This window comes from Lithobates pipiens, unplaced genomic scaffold, assembly GCF_037356315.1.
Source record: "Lithobates pipiens isolate NorthernLeopardFrog02 unplaced genomic scaffold, aLitPip1_a1.2 Scaffold_18, whole genome shotgun sequence".
NCBI classification, from domain to species: domain Eukaryota; kingdom Metazoa; phylum Chordata; class Amphibia; order Anura; family Ranidae; genus Lithobates; species Lithobates pipiens.
In genome coordinates this window covers 146,099,470-146,121,915 of record NW_027507758.1, presented here as the reverse complement: position 1 = coordinate 146,121,915, position 22,446 = coordinate 146,099,470, and the positions used below count along the sequence as shown (strand labels likewise).

The window sequence follows — 22,446 nt, the reverse complement described above, 5'->3', positions numbered from 1 at the left end:
CCAAATCAACCACATCAAGGGCAGTAGTAACAATGTTTGTGATATCATTACAACAGAAACTACTGTTAAAATGGAGCTCCCCCCAAAAGGGCTTTAAGGCCTCCTCCTCGGCTCCTGTTTGTGAAACAGCATTTGGGGAGGGGCAGTTACCCGATTTTGACAGGTACCTGCTCCCACTCACCTTAGGCGATCAGAAGCGGAAGTTCTCCTTCCCCCCTCCCTTCTGAAGTCTTCTGGGAAACATGACAGGTCCCAGAAGACTTTCGGACCACTCACAGAGCATAGCACCACTCGTACATGAGCAATGGGCACCCAGATGTGAAGCCGCAAGCTGTCACAGCCAGGTGACCATAGTAAGGATGTCAGTGCTGTTGAGGGTGGAGTAAAAAACGGCGGGGGTGAGTGCACCGCTGGATCGTGGGATAGGTGAGTGGCTGTTTATTTAAAGTCAGTAGCTACACTTTTTGCAGATGCTTAATTTTAATAAACACAAATGACTGGAACTCCACTTTAACCACACACTAAAGCCCTATAGACACGTGCCCAATGTCGGGTGACTTCAGCCGCCGGTTCAATAAAAACTGGCCAACATTCGACCTGTGTGTAAGGCACTCAGTCCGACAGAAGCCGGCTGTTAGGCTGGCTTCTGTCGGACGAGCATGCTGGAAAACCAGCAGTTGGCTGGCTCCTGATCAGCTGATGTTCTGGAGCTGTCCCCCGTCAGCACAAAATAGCTCAGCAGGGGAGATCGCTGTACTAAAGTCGGATCATTAGCACAGTAGCTCCAACCGGAGCTGTCAGTACCAGGCATGATAGATTTACCAAAGGAGTTGAGAATCTTCACACAAATTATGTGAATTTCCAATTCAGTCATCCAATCATGTGCAAATTCCTGTTTACCAATATGACTGGACAACTGAAGTAAATATTCACACAATTTATTGTGTGAAGATTCTCAGCTCTTTTAGTAAATAGGCCCAATAGTCTCTTCTTATGCGGTTTTATGCAGGTAGTGTCAAATTTCTGGCATGCAGGCAGGAGTTCTGAACGTAGTTGTCTGTGTTTAGATCATGCACCTGCTGATGTGTCAAATTTTGACAAGCGACTCTCTGTGCAGCCAATGCATCTGCATCCAATGCGCTACCCGCAAGCAGCTCAAAGGTTCAAGTTATTGTAAAGTGTTATTTTTAGAGGGGAAAAAAAAGAGAAACATTTTATATTTACCTTCCCTGTGTAATGGTTTTGCACAGATCCTCCTTTACTGGGGTCCCTCTTTGGCTCTCCTGGCTCCTCCCTCATATCAAGTGCCCTCACAGCATGTAGCTTGCTACGGGGGCACCCAAGCCGTGTCACAGTTCCTGGTGTCCATTAAGACACGGAGCCCCAGTTCGGCCCCGTCCCCTCTCTCTACTGATTGGCTAACTGACTGACAGTAGCGGGAGCCAATGGCACCACTGCTGTGTCTCAGCCAATCAGGAAGAGTCCTGGACAGCCAAGGCACTCGCGGACATCGCTGGATAGAGGTGGGCTCAGGTAAGCATTAGAGGTGCTGCTGCACAAAGGTTTTTTATCTTAATGCATATGCATCAAGGTAAAAAATAAAAAACACACTTCTGACTTTACAACCACTTTAATATTGACACATGGAGAAGGGAATCAGTGCACACCTGAATGAGCTTTTACTTGCCAGACCAGTGAACTCTGCGTTACTTATGACCTGTGAACCTTGCATCACTAACTCCTGACCACTGTGCTTTACATTACATAGAATTTAAAGTGATACTAAACCCACAACAGTAAAAATTGGTATATGCAATATACCAAAATATGCAATAAAGAATGCTTGTTATACTCACTGTGGAACCTAAGGGGTTAATTTTCTGTGTAAAAAGGCTGTTTGATTCTGTCTTATCTGTTCCACCCCTTCTTCCAGTCCCCAAACCATCTTCTAATAGAACAGAAGCTAGGGGACAAGCTGCACATGCTCAGTTTGGTGTGTATTGCTAAAAAGTTTTTTGATCACTGTAGGTCTTCCTCAGGACACACACACACACATGATCACTGTCAGACCTCCTCAGGACACACACACACACACTGATCACTGTCAGACCTCCTCAGGACACACACACACACTGATCACTGTGAGTCCTCATCAGGGACGCATGCACACACTGATCACTGTCAGTCCTCCTCAGGGACGCACACAGACACACACTGATCACCGTCAGTCCTCCTCAGGGACACACACACACACTGATCACCGTCAGTCCTCCTCAGGGATACGCACACACACTGATCACTATCGGTCCTCCTCAGGGACACACACACACACACACATTGATCACTGTTAGTCCTCCTCAGAAACACACACTGATCACGGCCAGTCCTCCTCAGGGCCACACACACTGATCACTGACAGTTATCCTCAGGGACACACACACTGATCACTGTCAGTCCTTCTCAGGGACACACACACTGATCACTGTCAGTCCTTCTCAGGGACACACACACTGATCACTGTCAGTCCTCCTCAGGGATGAACACACACACTAATCACCATCAGTCCTCCTCAGGGAGGCACACTGATCACCATCAGTACTCCTCAGGGACCCACACACACTATTCACCGTCTGTCCTCCTCAGGGACACACACACTGATCACCGTCAGTCCTCCTCAGGGACACACACTGATCACCGTCAGTCCTCCTCAGGGAAACACACTGATTACGTCAGTCCTCCTCAGGGACACATACACACTGATCAACTTCAGTCCTACTCAGGGACACACAAACACTGATCACCGTCAGTCCTCCTTAGGGACACACATACTGATCATCGTCAGTCCTCCTTAGGGACACACATACACTGATCACTGTCATTCCTCCTAAGGGATGCACACACACTGATCACCATCAGTCCTCCTCAGGACACACACACACTGATCACCGTCAGTCCTGTTGTGGAAATTTTTATTAAAGTATGTTGTCAGGTGTCCCCCAGTGTCAGTTTTGCTGTAATACACTAATGCGAGTGTATTCGCACATACAGATGTTGGTGGAAGACATTGACTGCTGAAAATTTCCCGTGGACACAGCCAATCTGTTTGCTCTTTTAGGGATGTTCGTTTATGCCTCACCAAGAGACTGGCCACCTCATAGCAAACGCTCCTAGCCAACAGATCTGTGTACATGGGAACCATAGCATAACCATACAAAAATTATGGCCCACTGAGCCATGATAAAGTATGGTTCACATCATTGGTAGTGGTGGGAATGTGCACATGATCGTGTTCAGAGCCCTGTAAGTAGTGTTCAAATTGTGAGACAATTTGTCTCAAAATAAGTGGACCGCATGGCTCTGCACACGACCATCTGCACACTTCACTACTGGAATTCTGTTTGAATATATACATGTGTGTGATTGGTTCTTTTAAAAGAATACAAGTGTCTGGCCGATTCTGAAGCCACCACCTTCCTTTTTTATTCATGTTTACAGTATAAATAAAAGCAGTAAATTATTCTATTGCAGGATTTTGCTAAACTCGATGTGATACCAGCGTCTGTCTGTGTTACTTTGAGATAAACAAGCGCACTTTGCCGGCATTATCCCTGAGAGCTGTGATTGTGCTTATTAGCGCATGGAATTATTTGCTTAGAGGAGAAGCTTATCATTTCCACCACAGAATTGGCGAGCCAGCCAGGAGGCCAACAGATCTTCCTAATTCAGCAGGCCTCAAGTGGGAAAAGACATCCAGAACTAGAAAAACGTGGGCCCATGGTAAGACAACCATACTTCAAATTTCTTTTGAACATTTTTTGCTGTTCTGTGTTCGGGATCTTGATTCTCTGTCCGCTGTATGGGGTAAGTTCTGCTAGGCAAAGAACCTTTTGTTTTTTTGCCGCTTTCTGTATAATGGTGGGACTTTAAATTGTAGGTTATATTTTTGTCATTGTAAGTAGGTCTATTAATTGGGGGAGTACCTATATTTAAATCCTCTATAGGTTCCATTTAATATATACCTAAACTGTATGCTGTGTATGACTGAGCAAGCTGATAAGAAACTACATGTTGTGTAATAAGTTTGTGATGTATATGAGAAACAGAAATGTATGAATTGTGATTATTACCTATGTATGGGACCAACATGTAGATTGTTTAACTGACGCAAGACACAGATGGTTTGTTTTGGTGGACTTTGATGAAAAAAGTTAGGTTTGAAAATGGCTGCTGAATATTCAAGTGGCCATGTGGCTGAGGGGGGAAGGGCAGCTATGCATTGCTGACCAATAGCATCGATAGCATGGAAGAGTTCTTTTGTTTTGAGATGAAAGGATCAAGCATGCAAGCAGCATTGTCTTGGTCCTGTGTATCTGCTGACCTTCCAACTTTCAGAGTGAAGTATTGTCAGTATTTGGGAACAAGAGTGTATGTTTGAGCCATGTTATTTTGTGTTTTATGTAACTTTGGGATATTTGAATGTCTTGTTTGGTTGGATAGCCTGTGTTTTAGGCCTCCTATGGGCCCTAGTTGATGTAGCATGAAGACTGATTAATCTGTATTGTTCATTTGGTGTCTCAATTGTGCAGACAGTTTTTGTGGGGAAAAAATGTTTTTCTAATGAAGAAATCTCGGTTTGTGCTGGTTTTGGCAGGATCATGTGTGAATCCCACTATTATGTCATGCTCCAGCTTTCGTGGCCATTTTGCTGTAGTCCAGATTTCATCTACCAACGTGGTCGTGGTCCGGCTTTCGTCTGCTATTTTGCTGTAGTCCGGATTTCATCCACCCTTTTGTCTTGGCCCGATTTTCATTTGTTTCAATTGCCATTTCATGTCTGCTGTGTTTTGGATGGAACTGCTCAGCTTTTGGGCCAGGTTTCAGTGATGTGGAGTCATCTTTTTGCAGGAGTTTCAGTGGTCTGACTGCCCAGGGCATATAGGGGGCTTCCCTCCCATTTGCATTATCCCACCCTTTCCTGGAGAAAAGTTTTTTTTTTTTACATTTTGAAGTTTCCTATATAACGTTATAAAGTCTAGAGGGGGTAACCATAGCAATTTTTTTTGTAAAAGATCTATGAAGTTCAGGAAAGCTAGGTTTCCCCTTCTTGTTTATTGATATGTAAATAAACAAGTTAGATGGGTTTTTAGAGCTGAGCAGACAACAGGAAGTTCTTTGCAGGATGTGATGTATGCAACAGAAAGTTGGTCGGAGGAGCTTGGGGTCTTTTGAAACAAGCATGTGGACAAAGGGACTTGTGTTTGGAAGGATGATGGAAATCACTTTGGTTTTTAAAATTCCAGTTGTTTTGCAAAGTTTTATACTGTAATACAGTTTTGGTTAGAGAGTAAACGGGAGGCATCCACGTTATTGTTGTAACATCTAGATAGATAGAAGCCATAGGGCTTTATTTACGAAAGGCAAATCCACTTTGCACTGCAAGTGAGCTTGAAAGTGCACTGAAAGCGCACTTGGAAGAGCAGCAGCTCTAAATATAAAGGGGTAGATCTGAAAGGAGTGAAAGCTCTGCTGATTTTATCATCCAATGACGTGCAGGATAAAATGCTGTTTTTTATTTTCCTTGCATGCCCCCCTCAGATCTACAGCGACTTTACTTCCAAGTGCACTTGCAGTGAAAAGTGGATTTTCCTTTAGTAGATAACCCCCATAATGTTGTTTTTGAATAGTGGAGGATTTCATGGTGCTTTGTAGTCGTCTGACGAACACGTTTAGAGGGCTGTATATCGCGAGACCAGTCTGGCCGTGTATAATTCCAGGAATTCCAGTGACCGATTTTATAAGCATAAAACGTGAGGAAAGTAAAGCGCAGGGTTCTCTGAAAGCAGAGTCCGCCAAAAAATCTGCTTTGAATCGTCATGGGTAAAAAAGGGGAAAAAAGATTAGTCTCCACACCAGTCAGACAGCTGCACTGCAAATGAGGTCTGGGGTTGGGGCTCTGGCCATGAGACCCCTTAAAGATTGGCATGCATGGTCGGAGAGTACAGTAAATTGTATTCCTTTAGAAGGTACTTTTGAAGTCTGGAGGTATAAGACCCTATCTGTAATGAGTGGTTTGATGGATGTGTAAGTACACGTTTGTGTGGCTAAAATTCTCACACCTGTTTTTCAACTTTGTGTGGCTGGCCCATGGTTGTGTTTTTCCCACTGTATTTTTTTTTCTTTTATTAAAAGGGTTGAAGGCAGCATTTCGTTCAGTTGTTTTTATTTTTGTTTTGGAAACTATGAAATATCTCCCTTATATTTGTATCTAAATGTTTGTCTCATGTCTTAGTCTTCTAATTGTTTGTATGTACCAATATGTTTGGACCCACCACAGCAGCCCTCCTACACGTCACGGCCGTAGTATTTTTGTAGGAACGTGAAACTAAAAGTTACAGAGGGTTTCATTGTTTTCAGTTTTGAGAAACGTCAGTGACAATTTACCAATGTACAGGAATATTGTAGTGGTTGCCATTCTTTGCAGGTTAACCTCCTCGCGCCCGCCCTATAGCCGAATGACGGCCGTAGAGCAGGCGCGTTCGTTCGGGCGGTCGTCCCTGGACGGCCTGATGTTTACTTCCGCAATGCGCGCCGCCGCGGGCGCGCATCGCGGAAGTTCTGTGTTCGCCGTGTCCCCCGGGGACAGGCAAACACAGATCGCTGTAAACGGCCAATCACAGCGGCCGTTTACAGCGTGATCGGCGTGTCCAATGGGAGATGATCTCATATGTAAACATATGAGATCATCTCGCAGCGCCGCTCTCCTTCCTCGCACAGACAGTGCGAGAGGGGAGAGATGAACGGCTGCAGCGGCAGCCGTTCTGATTGTGGAAAAAAAATAAATTAAAAAAATGAAATAAAAAGTGCCATCCGCCCCCAGCAGTGCCATCCGCCCCCAGCAGTGCCATCCGCCCCCAGCAGTGCCATCTGCCCCAGTGCCATCCACCCCAGTGCTACCTGCCCCCAGTGCCATCCACCCCAGTGCTACCTGCCCCCAGTGCCATCCACCCCAGTGCTACCTGTCCCTAGTGCCATCCACCCCAGTGCTACCTGCCCCTAGTGCCATCCACCCCAGTGCTACCTGCCCCCAGTGCCATCCACCCCAGTGCTACCTGCCCCCAGTGCCATCCACCCCAGTGCTACCTGCCCCCAGTGCCATCCACCCCAGTGCCACCTGCCGTCAGTGCCACCTGCCCCCAGTGCCACCTGCCGTCAGTGCCACCTGCCCCCAGTGCCACATAGTGCCATCTGTCATCAGTGCCACGTATCAGTGCCATTTGTCATCAGTGCCACCTGTCAGTGTCACGTGCCATCTGTTGTCAGTGTCACGTGTCATCAATGCCACTTATCAGTGCCATCTGTCATCAGTGTCACGCGTCATCGGTGCCATGTATTAGTGCCATCTGTCATCGGTGGCACATATTAGTGCCATCTGTCATCGGTGCCACGTTTCAGTGCCACGTGTCATCAGTGCCACGTATTAGTGCCACGTGTCATCAGTGCCACGTATAAGTGCCACGCGTCATCAGTGCCACATATTAGTGCCATCTGTCATCAGTGCCACATATTAGTGCCATCTGTCATCAGTGCCACCTGTCATCATTGCCACGTATCAGTGCCATCTGTCATCAGTGTCACGTGTCATTGTCCTGGTGCTTCAAAAGTGTAATAAATAGTCAACAAGTTAGATGTGTAACTTATGTTCCTAGAACACATGATGGCGCTACCTGCATGTTGGGCCTCTCTATGTGGCCAGGCTGTGAAAAAGTCCCACACATGTGGTATTGTAATACTCAGGAGGAGTAGCAGAATTTTTTGGGGGGTGTCATTTGTGGTATACACATGCCACGTGAGAGAAATAACCTATTACAATGACAATTTTGTGGAGAAAAAAAAAAAATGAAAAATCTTAATTTTGCAAAGAATTGTGGGAAAAAAATGACAACATCAAAAAGCTCACTATACCTCTTACTAAATACCTTGGAATGTCTACTTTCCAAAAAGGGGTCATTTGGGGGGTATTTGTACTTTCCTGACTTGTTCGGGTCACAAGAAGCGAGATAGGCCACCAGTACATCAGATGTGATCAATTTTGTGCGATTCGCACCACAGCTTGTAGACTCTCTAACTTTCACAAAGACCAAATAATATCCACTAATTTGGGTTATTTTTACCAAAGACATGTAGCAGTATAAATTGTGACCAAAATTTATGAAGAAAAATTAATAATTTGCATAATTCTGTCACAGAAACAAAGAAATATGCGTTTTTTTTCAAAATTTTCGGTCTTTTTTCATTTATAGCGCAAAAAATAAAAACCCCAGAGGTGATCAAATACCACCAAAAGAAAGCTCTATTTGTGGGAAAAAAAGGACAAAAAATTAATTTGGGTACAGTGTTGCATGACTGAGTAATTGTCATTCAAATTGTGAGAGCACCGAAAGCTGAAAATTGGTCTGGGCAGGAAGGTGTTTAAGTGCCCTGTAAGCAAGTGGTTAAAGATGAAGGATAGAGTAATAACTTTTGTTTATAAGTCTCTTTTCAGGTCCAGTGAGTTTCTTATGGTGTATGTAGATCGCTGAACACATGCATAAATACACACGTCTAAAAGAAGGTAAAAGTATAATGGGCTGCTTCATTGTTTTTTTCTGCACCATTCTAAACACTGCATCTCTTCCTCCGGTTTGTAATGAGGAAAGAAATGGAGGGATAAAAAAGGTAAGAATGACCATTTTCAAACCAACAATACTAACCTAATTCTAACCAAGTTTGTGACCTAGTATGATGACATGTTCTACGGCTGTCTTTGATGGAATTTGAATCCGCAACCAGCAGTCCCATCCCAGATGCTAGAACCTTTTTGTCAATGGTTCCAGGTATTACACCTCAGATGGTAAGCCACACACAGGTTCAGTGACCAGTCGGTGAAAAATTAGTTCTCACATGTATGGGTTATCTCCATAAGAGGTTTGTTTGGTCAACCAAAAACAGGGTTGTATTGTCAACATTCTCAGCTGATGGGGTAGGTGCAGGCACTGTAACGTGAACTTCAAAAAGGTCCACCAGGTGACTGGTTTGTTAATTGAGGGACGAGACAACTGGATCCACGTCAGTCGTTGCAAGTAGCTGCTCAACCACACCAAAGAATGAGTATCTTTATTTAGATTTTTTTAGTTTAGTATATTTTAGCAATGGTAACAATGAAAAGCATCCCATCTTATTGTTTAAAGTGTATTCTGCAACTAGCTAAGAAAGCGAACAGGACCAATTGCTGGGTCTACTCTGAATCTCCACCAAGCTTTAGTACCCCAGCAATGACAGTGGTACATGCTATAAACAGTGCTTTGCAAAGTATTCACCCCCCCCCCCCCCCCCCCCTGGCATTTTTCATGTTTTGTTGCCTCACAACCTGGAATTAACATGGATTGTTTGAGGAATTGCATCATTTAATTTACAGAACATGCCCACAACTTTGAAGAGGTTTTTTTTTTTTATTGTGAAGTAAACAACAAATAGGACAAAATAACTAGGGGTGCACCGAATGGGTTTTTTGGTGCCGAAACCGATACCGAAAATGAAAAATACACTAGGCCGAAAACCGATACCGAAACAGCACCGATACCAAAAATGACTGTTTTTAAAAAATATTTTCATACATCAGATGGTCAGAGACTGAGGACATATTACAGGAGATGGTCAGAGACTGCAGGCATGGTACAGGAGATGGTCAGAGACTGCAGGCATGGTACAGGAGATGGTCAGAGACTGCAGACATGGTACAGGAGATGGTCAGAGACTGCAGACATGGTACAGGAGATGGTCAGAGACTGCAGACATGGTACAGGAGATGGTCAGAGACTGCAGACATAGTACAGGAGATGATCAGAGACTGCAGACATGATACAAGAGATGGTCAGAGACTGCAGACATGATACAGGAGATGGTCAGAGACTGCAGACATGATACAGGAGATGGTCAGAGACTGCAGACATGATACAGGAGATGGTCAGAGACTGCAGACATGATACAGGAGATGGTCAGAGACTGCAGACATGATACAGGAGATGGTCAGAGACTGCAGACATGATACAGGAGATGGTCAGAGACTGCAGACATGATACAGGAGATGGTCAGAGACTGCAGACATGGTACAGGAGATGGTCAGAGACTGCAGACATGATACAGGAGATGGTCAGAGACTGCAGGCATGGTACAGGAGATGGTCAGAGACTGCAGACATGGTACAGGAGCTGGTCAGAGACTGCAGGCATGGTACAGGAGATGGTCAGAGACTGCAGGCATGGTACAGGAGATGGTCAGAGACTGCAGGCATGGTACAGGAGATGGTCAGAGACTGCAGGCATGGTACAGGAGATGGTCAGAGACTGCAGACATGGTACAGGAGCTGGTCAGAGACTGCAGACATGGTACAGGAGATGGTCAGAGACTGCAGGCATGCTACAGGAGATCAATGCAGCCTCACTGTGCCAGCAGCCTACCAGTGCCCGCCATGTAGCCTGCCTGTGCCTCACCAGTGCATATAAACATACACATATAAAAACGCGTGCACACACACACACACATATAAAACATACAACACACATAACACATACATGCGCACATACACACTTAACACACATACATATAAACATGCACACATAACACACATACATATAAACATGCACACATAACATACATACATATAAACATGCACATACATACATACATACATACATACACACACATATATAACACACATACATACAATACACACAACACACAGGCATACAAACATATATAGACAGTCTTTTTTTTAAATTGGCAGCTGCAGCTCTTCATTAATCTCCATGCTGGGTACTGCACTCTAGGGGGAGGCAGAGAGCACAGTACACACTGCTAGACGCCTCTGCTTTGGTTTCACTTTCACAGTGAACATCGTGCCCAGCTCCTGCACAGCCGATTTACACATCGGCTGAGGAGACATATACAGCCACCGCTGTGGAGAGGGGGACTTCAGAGCGAGACCCCACAGGCTGACTGCAGCATAGGTGAGGAGGGAGGGGAGCAAGAGAGCTAAGGATAGAAGGACCCCCCCCCCCGTGATGGGCGGCACCGGGGGCGGGGCCACGCCCCGCCCCATTTTCAGCACCAGTATCGGCGGAAATTCTCTTTCGGCTTTTTGCCGAAAGGGCCATTTTCGGCCGATATGTTTCGGCGGCCGAAATTTCGGTGCATCCCTAAAAATAACAGTAAAAGTCAATGTGCATAACTATTCACTGCTTTGTAGAGCCACCTTTTGCAGCTATCACAGCTCCAAGTCACTTTTGGTAAGTCTCTATGAGCTTGCCACATCCTACCACTGGGATTTTTTTCCTATTTCTCCTTGCAAAATTGCTCAGCTCCTACAAGTTGGATGGTTCTATTGGATTGAGGTCTGGGCTTTGACTAGGCCATTCCAACACATTTACGTTCCCCCTAAAGTGTTGCTTTAGCAGTGCGTTTGGGGTCATTGTCCTGCTGGAAGGTGAACCTCTGTCCTAGCCTCAAATTTGGCACCCCACACTGCTTTTTTATGTTTTACTTTATTTTGTGATCACATGTTGCTTTTATGTCATGGTTTTTATGACCTTTCTTAAATAAACCCAATGGTTACCGTCTGACCTGCACCATTTGGAGCCTTTTTTTTTTCCTCTCTTTTTTTGAATATTCACCGCACTTGGGGTGGCACCCCGATGCGAATAACTGGACCCTGTTGACCCGGGAGACGCACGTTACAGCCTCCAACACTGGAAGTCCGTGTAATACGGAGACAGCGCGGCGATTGATGTGAACTACCATCAACTCACAATACCCGATTGACATCACTTGGGATTACAAGCGCAGTTGACCCACTGTCATATGACAGATGAGTCCATTCTCTCTGGTAAAAGTATTTATTTTGTTTGAAATTACTCGACAAGTCGTTGTCCCCGGTCCAACTGAATTGTGGGTTGCCTGATCTTTTCGTTGGGAAGACCAACATTGATACTTGTTCATTACCCAACACATGTGGACTGTTTTTGCTGGGACTCACATTTTAGTCACCGATATCCACCAAGAGTCGTGTGCTCTTATACATATATTGTGTATTTAGCGAACTAATACTTGTATTTTGGTTCACGCATCTTTATACATTTTGTCACTTGTATGTGGTATAGTACTGGTTTTACTACTATTACTCCTTAATATTCAATATTTCTTTTTATTCACTCACCAGCGCTACACTATTTGTTTTCCCACTTTCCCTGAACTTTGAGTGTTAGCTGCTGATCTTCACTTTAGCTATAGCGCAGTGTTTTCCCCTCTAATTCCAGGTTTGCTGTTGTGGCATAGTCTTTCCATTTGGTTATGATGGGTTTGATGGTGCACCTAGGAATCATCAAAGATTTGGATTTTTTTTTAATAACGGAACCGACTTGTACTTCTCAACAACATTGTCCCTTACTTTTATGGAGAGTTCCTTGGTCTTCATGGCAGTGTTTGTTTAGTGGTGCCTCTTGCTTAGATGTTGCAGCCTCTGGGACCTTTCAAAAATGTGTCAATATGTAATGACAGATCATGTGACACTAAGATTGCACACAGGTGGACATTTCACTAATTATGTGACTTCTGAAGGTAATTTGTTGCTCCAGAGCTTTTTATGGGTTTCATAACAAAAGGGGATGAATACATACGCACATGCCAATCATCAGTTTATTTCAGAAAAATAGTTTTATGTATATATTTTTCACATTTTACTTTGCCAACTTAGACTATTGTGTTCTGATTAGAGGTTGGCTGATATGGGTCTTTCTCTGGCCGATGACGATATTTAGAAATGGGGGCAGCCGATATATGATGCAGATTTTTGCGGCCGATATTTTAGGCCAATTTTTTTTTTTGTGGCACTGGCAAGTGGCACAAGTTGGCAGGTGGCACAAATTGGCACTGGCAGGTGGCACTGATTAGCAGCATGTTATATTATGCAGATTTTTGCAGCCGATATTTTAGGCCAATTTTTTTGTGGCACAAATTGGCACTGGCAGGTGGCACTGATTAGCAGCACTGGCAGGTGGCACATGACACTGGATGGCAATGGCAGGTTTCACGCCGATAGTGTAACTATGTGAAACTGAATGCTCTCTGCAGCGCCGCAGTGTGTAAAACTGTATGGAGAGAGAGAGAGAGGAGCTGACAAATTCATTGTGATGTCGGAGGTGGGCAGGACCCAGAAGCTATCCAGCCAATGATTGGGCTGTTTAAGAAAGGGGCGAGCCACATACACATAGCAGCCCACCCAGATCCCATTGGCTGATGTAGGATAGCTGGGTCCTGCCCACCCTCGACATCCAACCTCAATTTAGACAGCTCCTCTCTCTCCCTCTATACAGTTTCACACACCACGGCACTGCTCTGCCAACAGAGTGTGGAAAAATGAACCCCACGTTCCTCCTCGCTTCTCCACACTCTGCTGGCAGAGGTATGGCCAGTGTTCAATATCGGCCTAATTTGGATAAGAAACGGACGATTTCTCCCAAATGGTCAAATATCGGTCAATATATCGGTCGACCTCTAGTTCTGATCTGTCACATATAATTAAGATTAAAAAAATTGAACTAAAGGCGGGTATGTAACAAAGTAGGTAAAAAGTCAAAGGGGGTGAATACTTTTGCAAGGCACTGTATGATGTTCAGATTAGTATGAGGAATTTTGGGGGGGGGGGACTCCAGACACTTGTCAATAGAACTTAACGATACATTTCTTGCCAGTTTCCGTATCGGGACAACTAGGTAGCCCACAAGTGTGCTTCAACTTTAGTTTGGTACTTATGCGGATCTACAGCTTATAAGGCAATTCCCCCTATTGCAAGGGGTTCATGCGTCCGGGTGAAACTCATCCCAGCATATTATGTCATGGCTAATCGTGAGCATCTGGTGGCCAGAGTGAAAGCAAGAATGGCAGAAACAGCTAGAAGGGAATTGTTCACCAACCCTTACCAGGTCTGGGCATGGTTTCCTGCTTGTACAGGGTAGGGGCTTGAGCTTATGAAATGATTGAACAATTTGTCATCCAGTGTGGATGGGATGCTCAATGTAACTGTTGAAGCTGTAAGTAAGATCCCACAGGAACAACAGGAGATCAAGACCCTTCTATTTAAAAGATGGCCCATGACTATCTGTTGGCATCCAAGGGGGGTTTCTGTGAACTCTTAAGTAAAGACTGTTGTACCTGGATCAGGGCTACTAGTGCCAAAAGTTCAGGCCCATATGGATAAGGTTAGATCCCTGAAAGGCAAAGCCAGAGCTACAGCTAGTGAAGGTTGGAATCCTTTTAAGGGTCTAGGAATCTTTGGGGATTTTATTTTTTATTTTTCAGCGGATCATGGTTGAAGGAAGTAGGTGTACATATACTCCTGTTGTTTTTGTTTCTATTCCTTCTATATGCCATGATGTGGTGCTACTGTTGCCTGATTGGACGAGTGAACTGAGCCGAGCAGATGACCACATCTTTCTCGCTGAGATGAGATGCCCTGAAGTCCAAGCAACGTAAAAGACACAGAGGATCCTAGACCGACCGGCTTTCATGTCCTCCTCTAAGTCATCCCTCCTGAAGAACAGTGTTTGCAAGTCAAGCCATGTTATGAACTCATATGGACTATAAAGATTGATTCATTTCCAGGTGTAAAAAGATCAAGATACAGTGAATGACACGTGGGAGTATATGACAGAGCAGTGACTTTTGTGGAAATTTTTATTAATGTATGTTGTCAGATGTCCTCCAGTGTCACTTTTGATGTAATACGCTCATGTGAGCGTATTCGCACATGTAGACATTGGTGGAAGACCATTGGCTGCAGAAACCTTCCCGTGGATATGGCAGATACAGTGGGGATGGAAAGTATTCATACCCCCTCAAATGTTTCACTCTTTGTTAAAATGCAGCCATTTGCCAAAATCATTTAAGTTCATTTTTTTCCTTATTAAAGTGGTTTGGTACCTAAAAATGAAAGTTCATGTTATTAAAATCAACAGTTAGCATACTTACCTAAACGAACCCTGAAAAAAAAAAATTATTATTTACTTACCTTTTATTTCTGATGTTTCAGCTGACTTCCGGGTTCTCCTCCCGTGGGAGTAGGGGTGGCTATCGTCCTCGCAATGGTCCCTGGGAAATTTCCCAAGAATCCATGGGGGACATTGAAATTGCGAAATCTCGCGAGATTTCGTTCGGACGCCGGTCACGTGACGAGGGCGTGTACGAATTTGCCATTTTTAAAGTGGGCAGGCAGCTGTATCTGCCATTACACACGAGGTAGCAAGCAAACAAGTGATTGCTTCTGTGGGTTCGTTTTCATTCATTCTTTGTTCTCTGTGCTGTGTGGTTTTCGTTGCCTTGACAACGGGGCGGGAACTTCCTGGAGTTTTTCTTTCCTTGTCACTGCTCTCACTGAGCATGTGCAAGATGGAGCGGAGCATGCTGGGAGCCAGACGTCATCATATACCAGGAAGTAAATGCCTGTGGGCTTCAGACGCCCACAGTTAAAATGGAAAATGCCAGAGTAGGTTTTTATAAGTCATCCTGAAGAAAAGATTCGTCGCGCCGGGGGTCAAATAAACGCCGGACGTGGATGCCAATCAAAGCTAGCACTCACCCACCAGTGAGACAGGTAAGAAAAAAAGAAAAAAAGAGCGGAATCCCACTTTAATGTACACACAGCACCCCATATTGACAGAAAAACACAGAATTGCTGACATGTTTGCAGATTTATTAAATAAGAAAAACTGAAATATCACATGGTCCTAAGTATTCAGACCCTTTGCTCAGTATTTAGTAGAAGCAACCTTTTGATCTAATACAGCCATGAGTCTTTTTGGGAAAGGTGCAACAAGTTTTTCACACCTGCCATTACTCCTTGCAAGACCCTCTCCAGTTCTGTCAGGTTGGATGGTAAACGTTGGTGGACAGCCATTTTTAGGTCTCTCCAGAGATGTTCAATTGGTTTTAAGTCAGGGCTCTGGCTGGGCCATTCAAGAACAGTTACAGAGTTGTTGTGAAGCCACTCCATTATTTTAGCTGTGTGCTTAGGGTCATTGCCTTGTTGGAAATTAAACCTTCGGCCCAGTCTGAGGTCCTGAGCCCTCTGGAGAAGGTTTTTATCCAGGATATCCCTGTACTTGGCCGCATTCATCTTTCCCTCAATTGCAACCAGTCGTCCTGTCCCTGCAGCTGAAAAACACCCCCACAGCATGATGATGCCACCACCATGCTTCACTGTTGGGACCATATTGGACAGGTGATGAGCAGTGCCTGGTATTCTCCACACATACCACTTAGAATTAAGGCCAAAAAGTTATATCTTGGTCTCATCAGACCAAAGAATCTTATTTCTCACTATCTTGGCATCCTTCAGGTGTTTTTTTTTTTTTTAGCAAACTCCATGCAGGCTTTCAGGTGTCTTGCACTGAGAGGCTTCTGTCGGGCTGCTCTGCCATAAGGCCCCGATTGGTGGAGGGCTGCAGTGATGGTTGACCTACAACTGTCTCCCATCTCCCGACTGCATCTCTGGAGCTCAGCCACAGTGATCTTTGGGTTCTTATTTACCTCTCTCACCAATGCTCTTCTCCCCCGATAGCTCAGTTTGGCCAGATGGCCAGCTCTAGGAAGGGTTCTGGTCGTCCCAAACATCTTCCATGTAAGGATTATGGAGGCCACTGTGCTCTTAGCCCTTGTACACACGGTTGGAGAATCCGTCGGCATGTGTCCTATCGGACCGTGTCGTCGGATAATCAGACTGTGTGTGGTATGCATCGGACCGATTCCATGGGAATATCCGCCGGACCCAATTTTCCAACCTGTTGGAAATATTTCCCGACCAACTGGGCCGATCGGACATACTCCGATCATGTGTAGAGAATTTTGATCGGACCAAGTGCCACGCATGCTCAGATCAAATTCCTACATCAAAGCTATTGGCTACTAGCCTGAATGTAGTCCCATCGTAACGAAATTACGTCATCACGTTCTGAAAGATCGGATTTTTCGCCAACTTTGTCCGACCGTGTGTATGCAACAGTTTCGGACAAGATCCGACAGGCAAAATCCGACGGATTTGGTTGTGGAAATCTCCGACCGTGTGTACAGGGGCTTAGGAAGCTTAAGTGCAGCAGAATTTTTTGTAACCTTAGCCAGATCTGTGCCTTGCCACAATTCTGTCTCTGAGCTCTTCAGGCAGTTCCTTTTGATCTCATGATTCTCATTTGCTCGGACATGCACTGCTGTAAGGTCTTATATAGACAGGTGTTTGGCTTTCCTAATCAAGTCCAATCAGTATAATCAAACACAGCTGGACTCAAATGAAGGTGTAGAACCGTCTCAAGGATGATCAGAAAAAATGGACAGTTAAATATACGGAGTGTCACAGCAAAGTCTCTGAATACTTAGGACCATGTGATATTTAAGTTTTTATTTTTTAATAAATCTGCAAAAATGTCAACAATTCTGTGTTTTTCTGTCAATATGGGGTGCTGTGTGCACATTAATGAGGAAAAAAATTAATTTAAATGATTTTAGCAAATGGTTCCAATATAACAAAGAGTGAAAAATTTAAGGGGGGTCTGAATACTTTCAGACACCACTGTATGTTGTGTTTTTCGGGATGTTCGTTTATGCCTCACTGGAGGCATAAACTGGACTGGCCAACTCATGGCGACTGCATTAAGCATTCCTATCCAACAGATCTGCATTCATGGGAACCATAGCATAACCATACAAAAATGATGGCCCACTAAGCCATTATTGAGAACGAACGGTTCACATCATTGGTAGCGGTGGGAATGTGCACACGATCATGTTCAGAGCCCTGAAAGCAATGTTCAAATTGTGAGACCTCATGGCTCTGCACACGTCACTACCGGAATTCTATTTGAATATATACATGTGTGTGATTGGTTCTTTTGAAAGAATACAAGTGTCAGATTGACAGATTCTGAAGCCACCACCTTCCTTTGTTATTCATGTTTACAGTATAAATAAAAGCAGAAGTAGATCATTCTATTGCGGGATTTTGCCAAGCTCAACGAAATACCAGCATCGGTCTGTGTTACTTGAAGATAAACAAGCACGCTTTCCTGGCATTATACCAGAGAGCCATGATTGTGCTCATTAGCGCATGGAATTATTTACTTATAGGAGAAGCTTATCATTTCCACCACAGTCATCCTCAGGGTCAGGGTCAGGGACACACACACACACACACACACACTGATCACCGTCAGTCCTCATCAGGGACACACACACACTGACCACCGTCAGTCCTCCTCGGGACACACACACACTGACCACCGTCAGTCCTCCTCGGGACACACACACACCGACCACCGTCAGTCCTCCTGGGGACACACACACACACTGACCACCGTCAGTCCTCCTGGGGACACACACACACACTGACCACCGTCAGTCCTCCTGGGGACACACACACACACACACTGACCACCGTCAGTCCTCCTGGGGACACACACACACACACACTGACCACCGTCAGTCCTCCTGGGGACACACACACACACACTGACCACCGTCAGTCCTCCTGGGAACACACACACACACACTGACCACCGTCAGTCCTCCTGGGGACACACACACACACACTGACCACCGTCAGTCCTCCTGGGGACACACACTGACCACCGTCAGTCCTCCTGGGGACACACACTGACCACCGTCAGTCCTCCTGGGGACACACACACACACACTGACCACCGTCAGTCCTCCTCGGGACACACACACACACTGACCACCGTCAGTCCTCCTCGGGACACACACACTGACCACCGTCAGTCCTCCTGGGGACACACACACACACTGACCACCGTCAGTCCTCCTGGGGACACACACACTGACCACCGTCAGTCCTCCTGGGGACACACACACACACACACTGACCACCGTCAGTCCTCCTGGGGACACACACACACACACTGACCACCGTCAGTCCTCCTCGGGACACACACACACACTGACCACCGTCAGTCCTCCTCGGGACACACACACACACACACACTGACCACCGTCAGTCCTCCTCGGGACACACACACACACACACACTGACCACCGTCAGTCCTCCTCGGGACACACACACACACACTGACCACCGTCAGTCCTCCTCGGGACACACACACACACACTGACCACCGTCAGTCCTCCTCGGGACACACACACACACACTGACCACCGTCAGTCCTCCTCGGGACACACACACACTGACCACCGTCAGTCCTCCTCGGGACACACACACACACTGACCACCGTCAGTCCTCCTCGGGACACACACACACACACTGACCACCGTCAGTCCTCCTCGGGACACACACACACACTGACCACCGTCAGTCCTCCTCGGGACACACACACACACTGACCACCGTCAGTCCTCCTCGGGACACACACACACACACTGACCACCGTCAGTCCTCCTCGGGACACACACACACTGACCACCGTCAGTCCTCCTCGGGACACACACACACTGACCGTCAGTCCTCCTCGGGACACACACACACACACTGACCACCGTCAGTCCTCCTCGGGACACACACACACACTGACCACCGTCAGTCCTCCTCGGGACACACACACACACACTGACCACCGTCAGTCCTCCTCGGGACACACACACACACTGACCACCGTCAGTCCTCCTCGGGACACACACACACACACACTGACCACCGTCAGTCCTCCTCGGGACACACACACACTGACCACCGTCAGTCCTCCTCGGGACACACACACACACACACTGACCACCGTCAGTCCTCCTCGGGACACACACACACACACACACTGACCACCGTCAGTCCTCCTCGGGACACACACACACACACACTGACCACCGTCAGTCCTCCTCGGGACACACACACACACACACTGACCACCGTCAGTCCTCCTCGGGACACACACACACACACACTGACCACCGTCAGTCCTCCTCGGGACACACACACACACTGACCACCGTCAGTCCTCCTCGGGACACACACACACACTGACCACCGTCAGTCCTCCTCGGGACACACACACACTGACCACCGTCAGTCCTCCTCGGGACACACACACACACACACACACACTGACCACCGTCAGTCCTCCTCGGGACACACACACACACTGACCACCGTCAGTCCTCCTCGGGACACACACACACACTGACCACCGTCAGTCCTCCTCGGGACACACACTGACCACCGTCAGTCCTCCTCGGGACACACACACACACTGACCACCGTCAGTCCTCCTCGGGACACACACACACTGACCACCGTCAGTCCTCCTCGGGACACACACACACTGACCACCGTCAGTCCTCCTCGGGACACACACACACTGACCACCGTCAGTCCTCCTCGGGACACACACACACTGACCACCGTCAGTCCTCCTCGGGACACACACACACTGACCACCGTCAGTCCTCCTCGGGACACACACACACTGACCACCGTCAGTCCTCCTCGGGACACACACACACTGACCACCGTCAGTCCTCCTCGGGACACACACACACTGACCACCGTCAGTCCTCCTCGGGACACACACACACTGACCACCGTCAGTCCTCCTCGGGACACACACACACTGACCACCGTCAGTCCTCCTCGGGACACACACACACTGACCACCGCCAGTCCTCCTCGGGGGACACACACACTGACCACCGCCAGTCCTCCTCGGGGGACACACACTGACCACCGCCAGTCCTCCTCGGGGGACACACACACACTGACCACCGCCAGTCCTCCTCGGGACACACACACACACTGACCACCGCCAGTCCTCCTCGGGACACACACACACACTGACCACCGCCAGTCCTCCTCGGGACACACACACACACTGATCACCGTCAGTCCTCCTCCGGACAGGACACACACTGGTCACCCTCAGGACAGGACACACACACTGATCACCATCAGTCACCCCCCACCTTGGTTCTGCCGTTGATCCGGAAGTTGCCGAGCTTGGTTCCGCAGTGTCGGATCAGGTCGTCCATACTGTTCATGAGGTGTCCGATGGCCTTGCAGGGCTCCTCCTTGCCCTCCACCCAGGTGATCTGGTCCCCTCGGATGTCCCGGGAGGAGTCGCTCTTCTGACTGACGAGCTGCCCATCAGTGAATCGGCCGGTGCTGTGCAGGGCCTGCACCTCCCCCACTATACGGTCCCCTAGGTCCTGGCCCAGGAAGTCATCCAACACACAGATGCCATGCTTGTTCATACAGGGGATGATATACTCCAGAGCCAGCTTGTGGAGGGGCGGCCTGGTGTGCCCATTGGGCCTTTCTGTGCCCTCCCCTCCCCCCCGGGCAGCTCCACTCCCGCACGCCTCTCCAGACCTCTGGGTGTAGTCCTCCTCTTTAATGGCGCTCAGAGTGGCCCCTCCGATCACCACCACCTTCGGCGGATTGCTGTCCGGGGCGGAGGCGGCCTTGGCCTGTGGTTTGGGTTCGGGGGTGGCCGGGCTTCCCTTACATAGCAGCTTGTGTTTCTTCCAGTCCTTTATCTGGTGCTCCTTACTGCAGTAGAAGGAACTCCGGCAGCGGCCGCAGATCAGCAGGTTCTCCATCTTCCCGCACAGCTCGCAGTACTGCCGGTCACGTTCACTCTGACTGCTCCCCTCACAGCCCTGGCCTCCTCCGCCGCCCGCCATGATGGCCTCTGCTCGGGGACAGGCACGATTCCGGCTCTACAACTACGTCACCCGGACACCGGGCCCCGCGATAGCACACACGTGTGTTCACCTGTCACACATCCACAGCGCACGTATCCGTCATGGGACTCGGCATGATCGCCCGAGATCCAACCGCGGCCCGACCACACCTTTCTGTTCCTCCACAGAAGCCTTTGGCTTCGGTATAATGACTGGCGGCGTCTGATCGCGGACAGGATGTCATTCGCCGTACACTCTGAGCTCAGCCTCTACGTCTCATACAGCTCAAGGACCTTCGTGACGTCCGAGTCATGTGATCACCAGCTGGACGTCAGTGTGCCACGTGACCGGACCAGCGGCTTGCGCTGCTTAAAAAAACTAGGCGGGGACAAGTTGGCTGACAGCTGTCATTAGACGGAAGTGATTGGAGAGCAACCTCACCCAAATAATGCATATCCAGTCCTCACACTTTCACCCCTTCCTACCCAGATCAGTTTTCAGCACTGTCACACTTTGAATGACGATTACTCAGTCATGGAACAGCAGCAACACTGTACCCCTATGCGGTTTTTATCATTCTTTGAAACAGAGCTTTTTGTTGTTATTTTTTATGATCATATACAGGTTTTATATAGTGCCAACAGTTTGCGCAGCGCTCTACAACATGAGGGCAGACATTACAGTTGCATTACAATTTGGTACAAGAGGAATCAGAGGGCCCTACT

At 47.3% G+C, this 22,446-nt stretch overlaps 1 protein-coding gene across 1 annotated transcript in view; it reads right to left on the bottom strand.

Moving 5' to 3' along the window:
* The window catches only part of EGLN1 (egl-9 family hypoxia inducible factor 1), a 36,782-nt gene extending 14,736 nt beyond the window's left edge, over nt 1–22,046 (bottom strand). Inside the window, exon 1 of the mRNA XM_077486230.1 lies at nt 21,002–22,046. Within this exon, the coding sequence (XP_077342356.1) occupies nt 21,002–21,721 (720 nt within the window). The 5' untranslated portion in view covers nt 21,722–22,046. The remainder of the gene's footprint in view (nt 1–21,001) is intronic.
* Nucleotides 22,047–22,446: the final 400 nt, after the last annotated feature.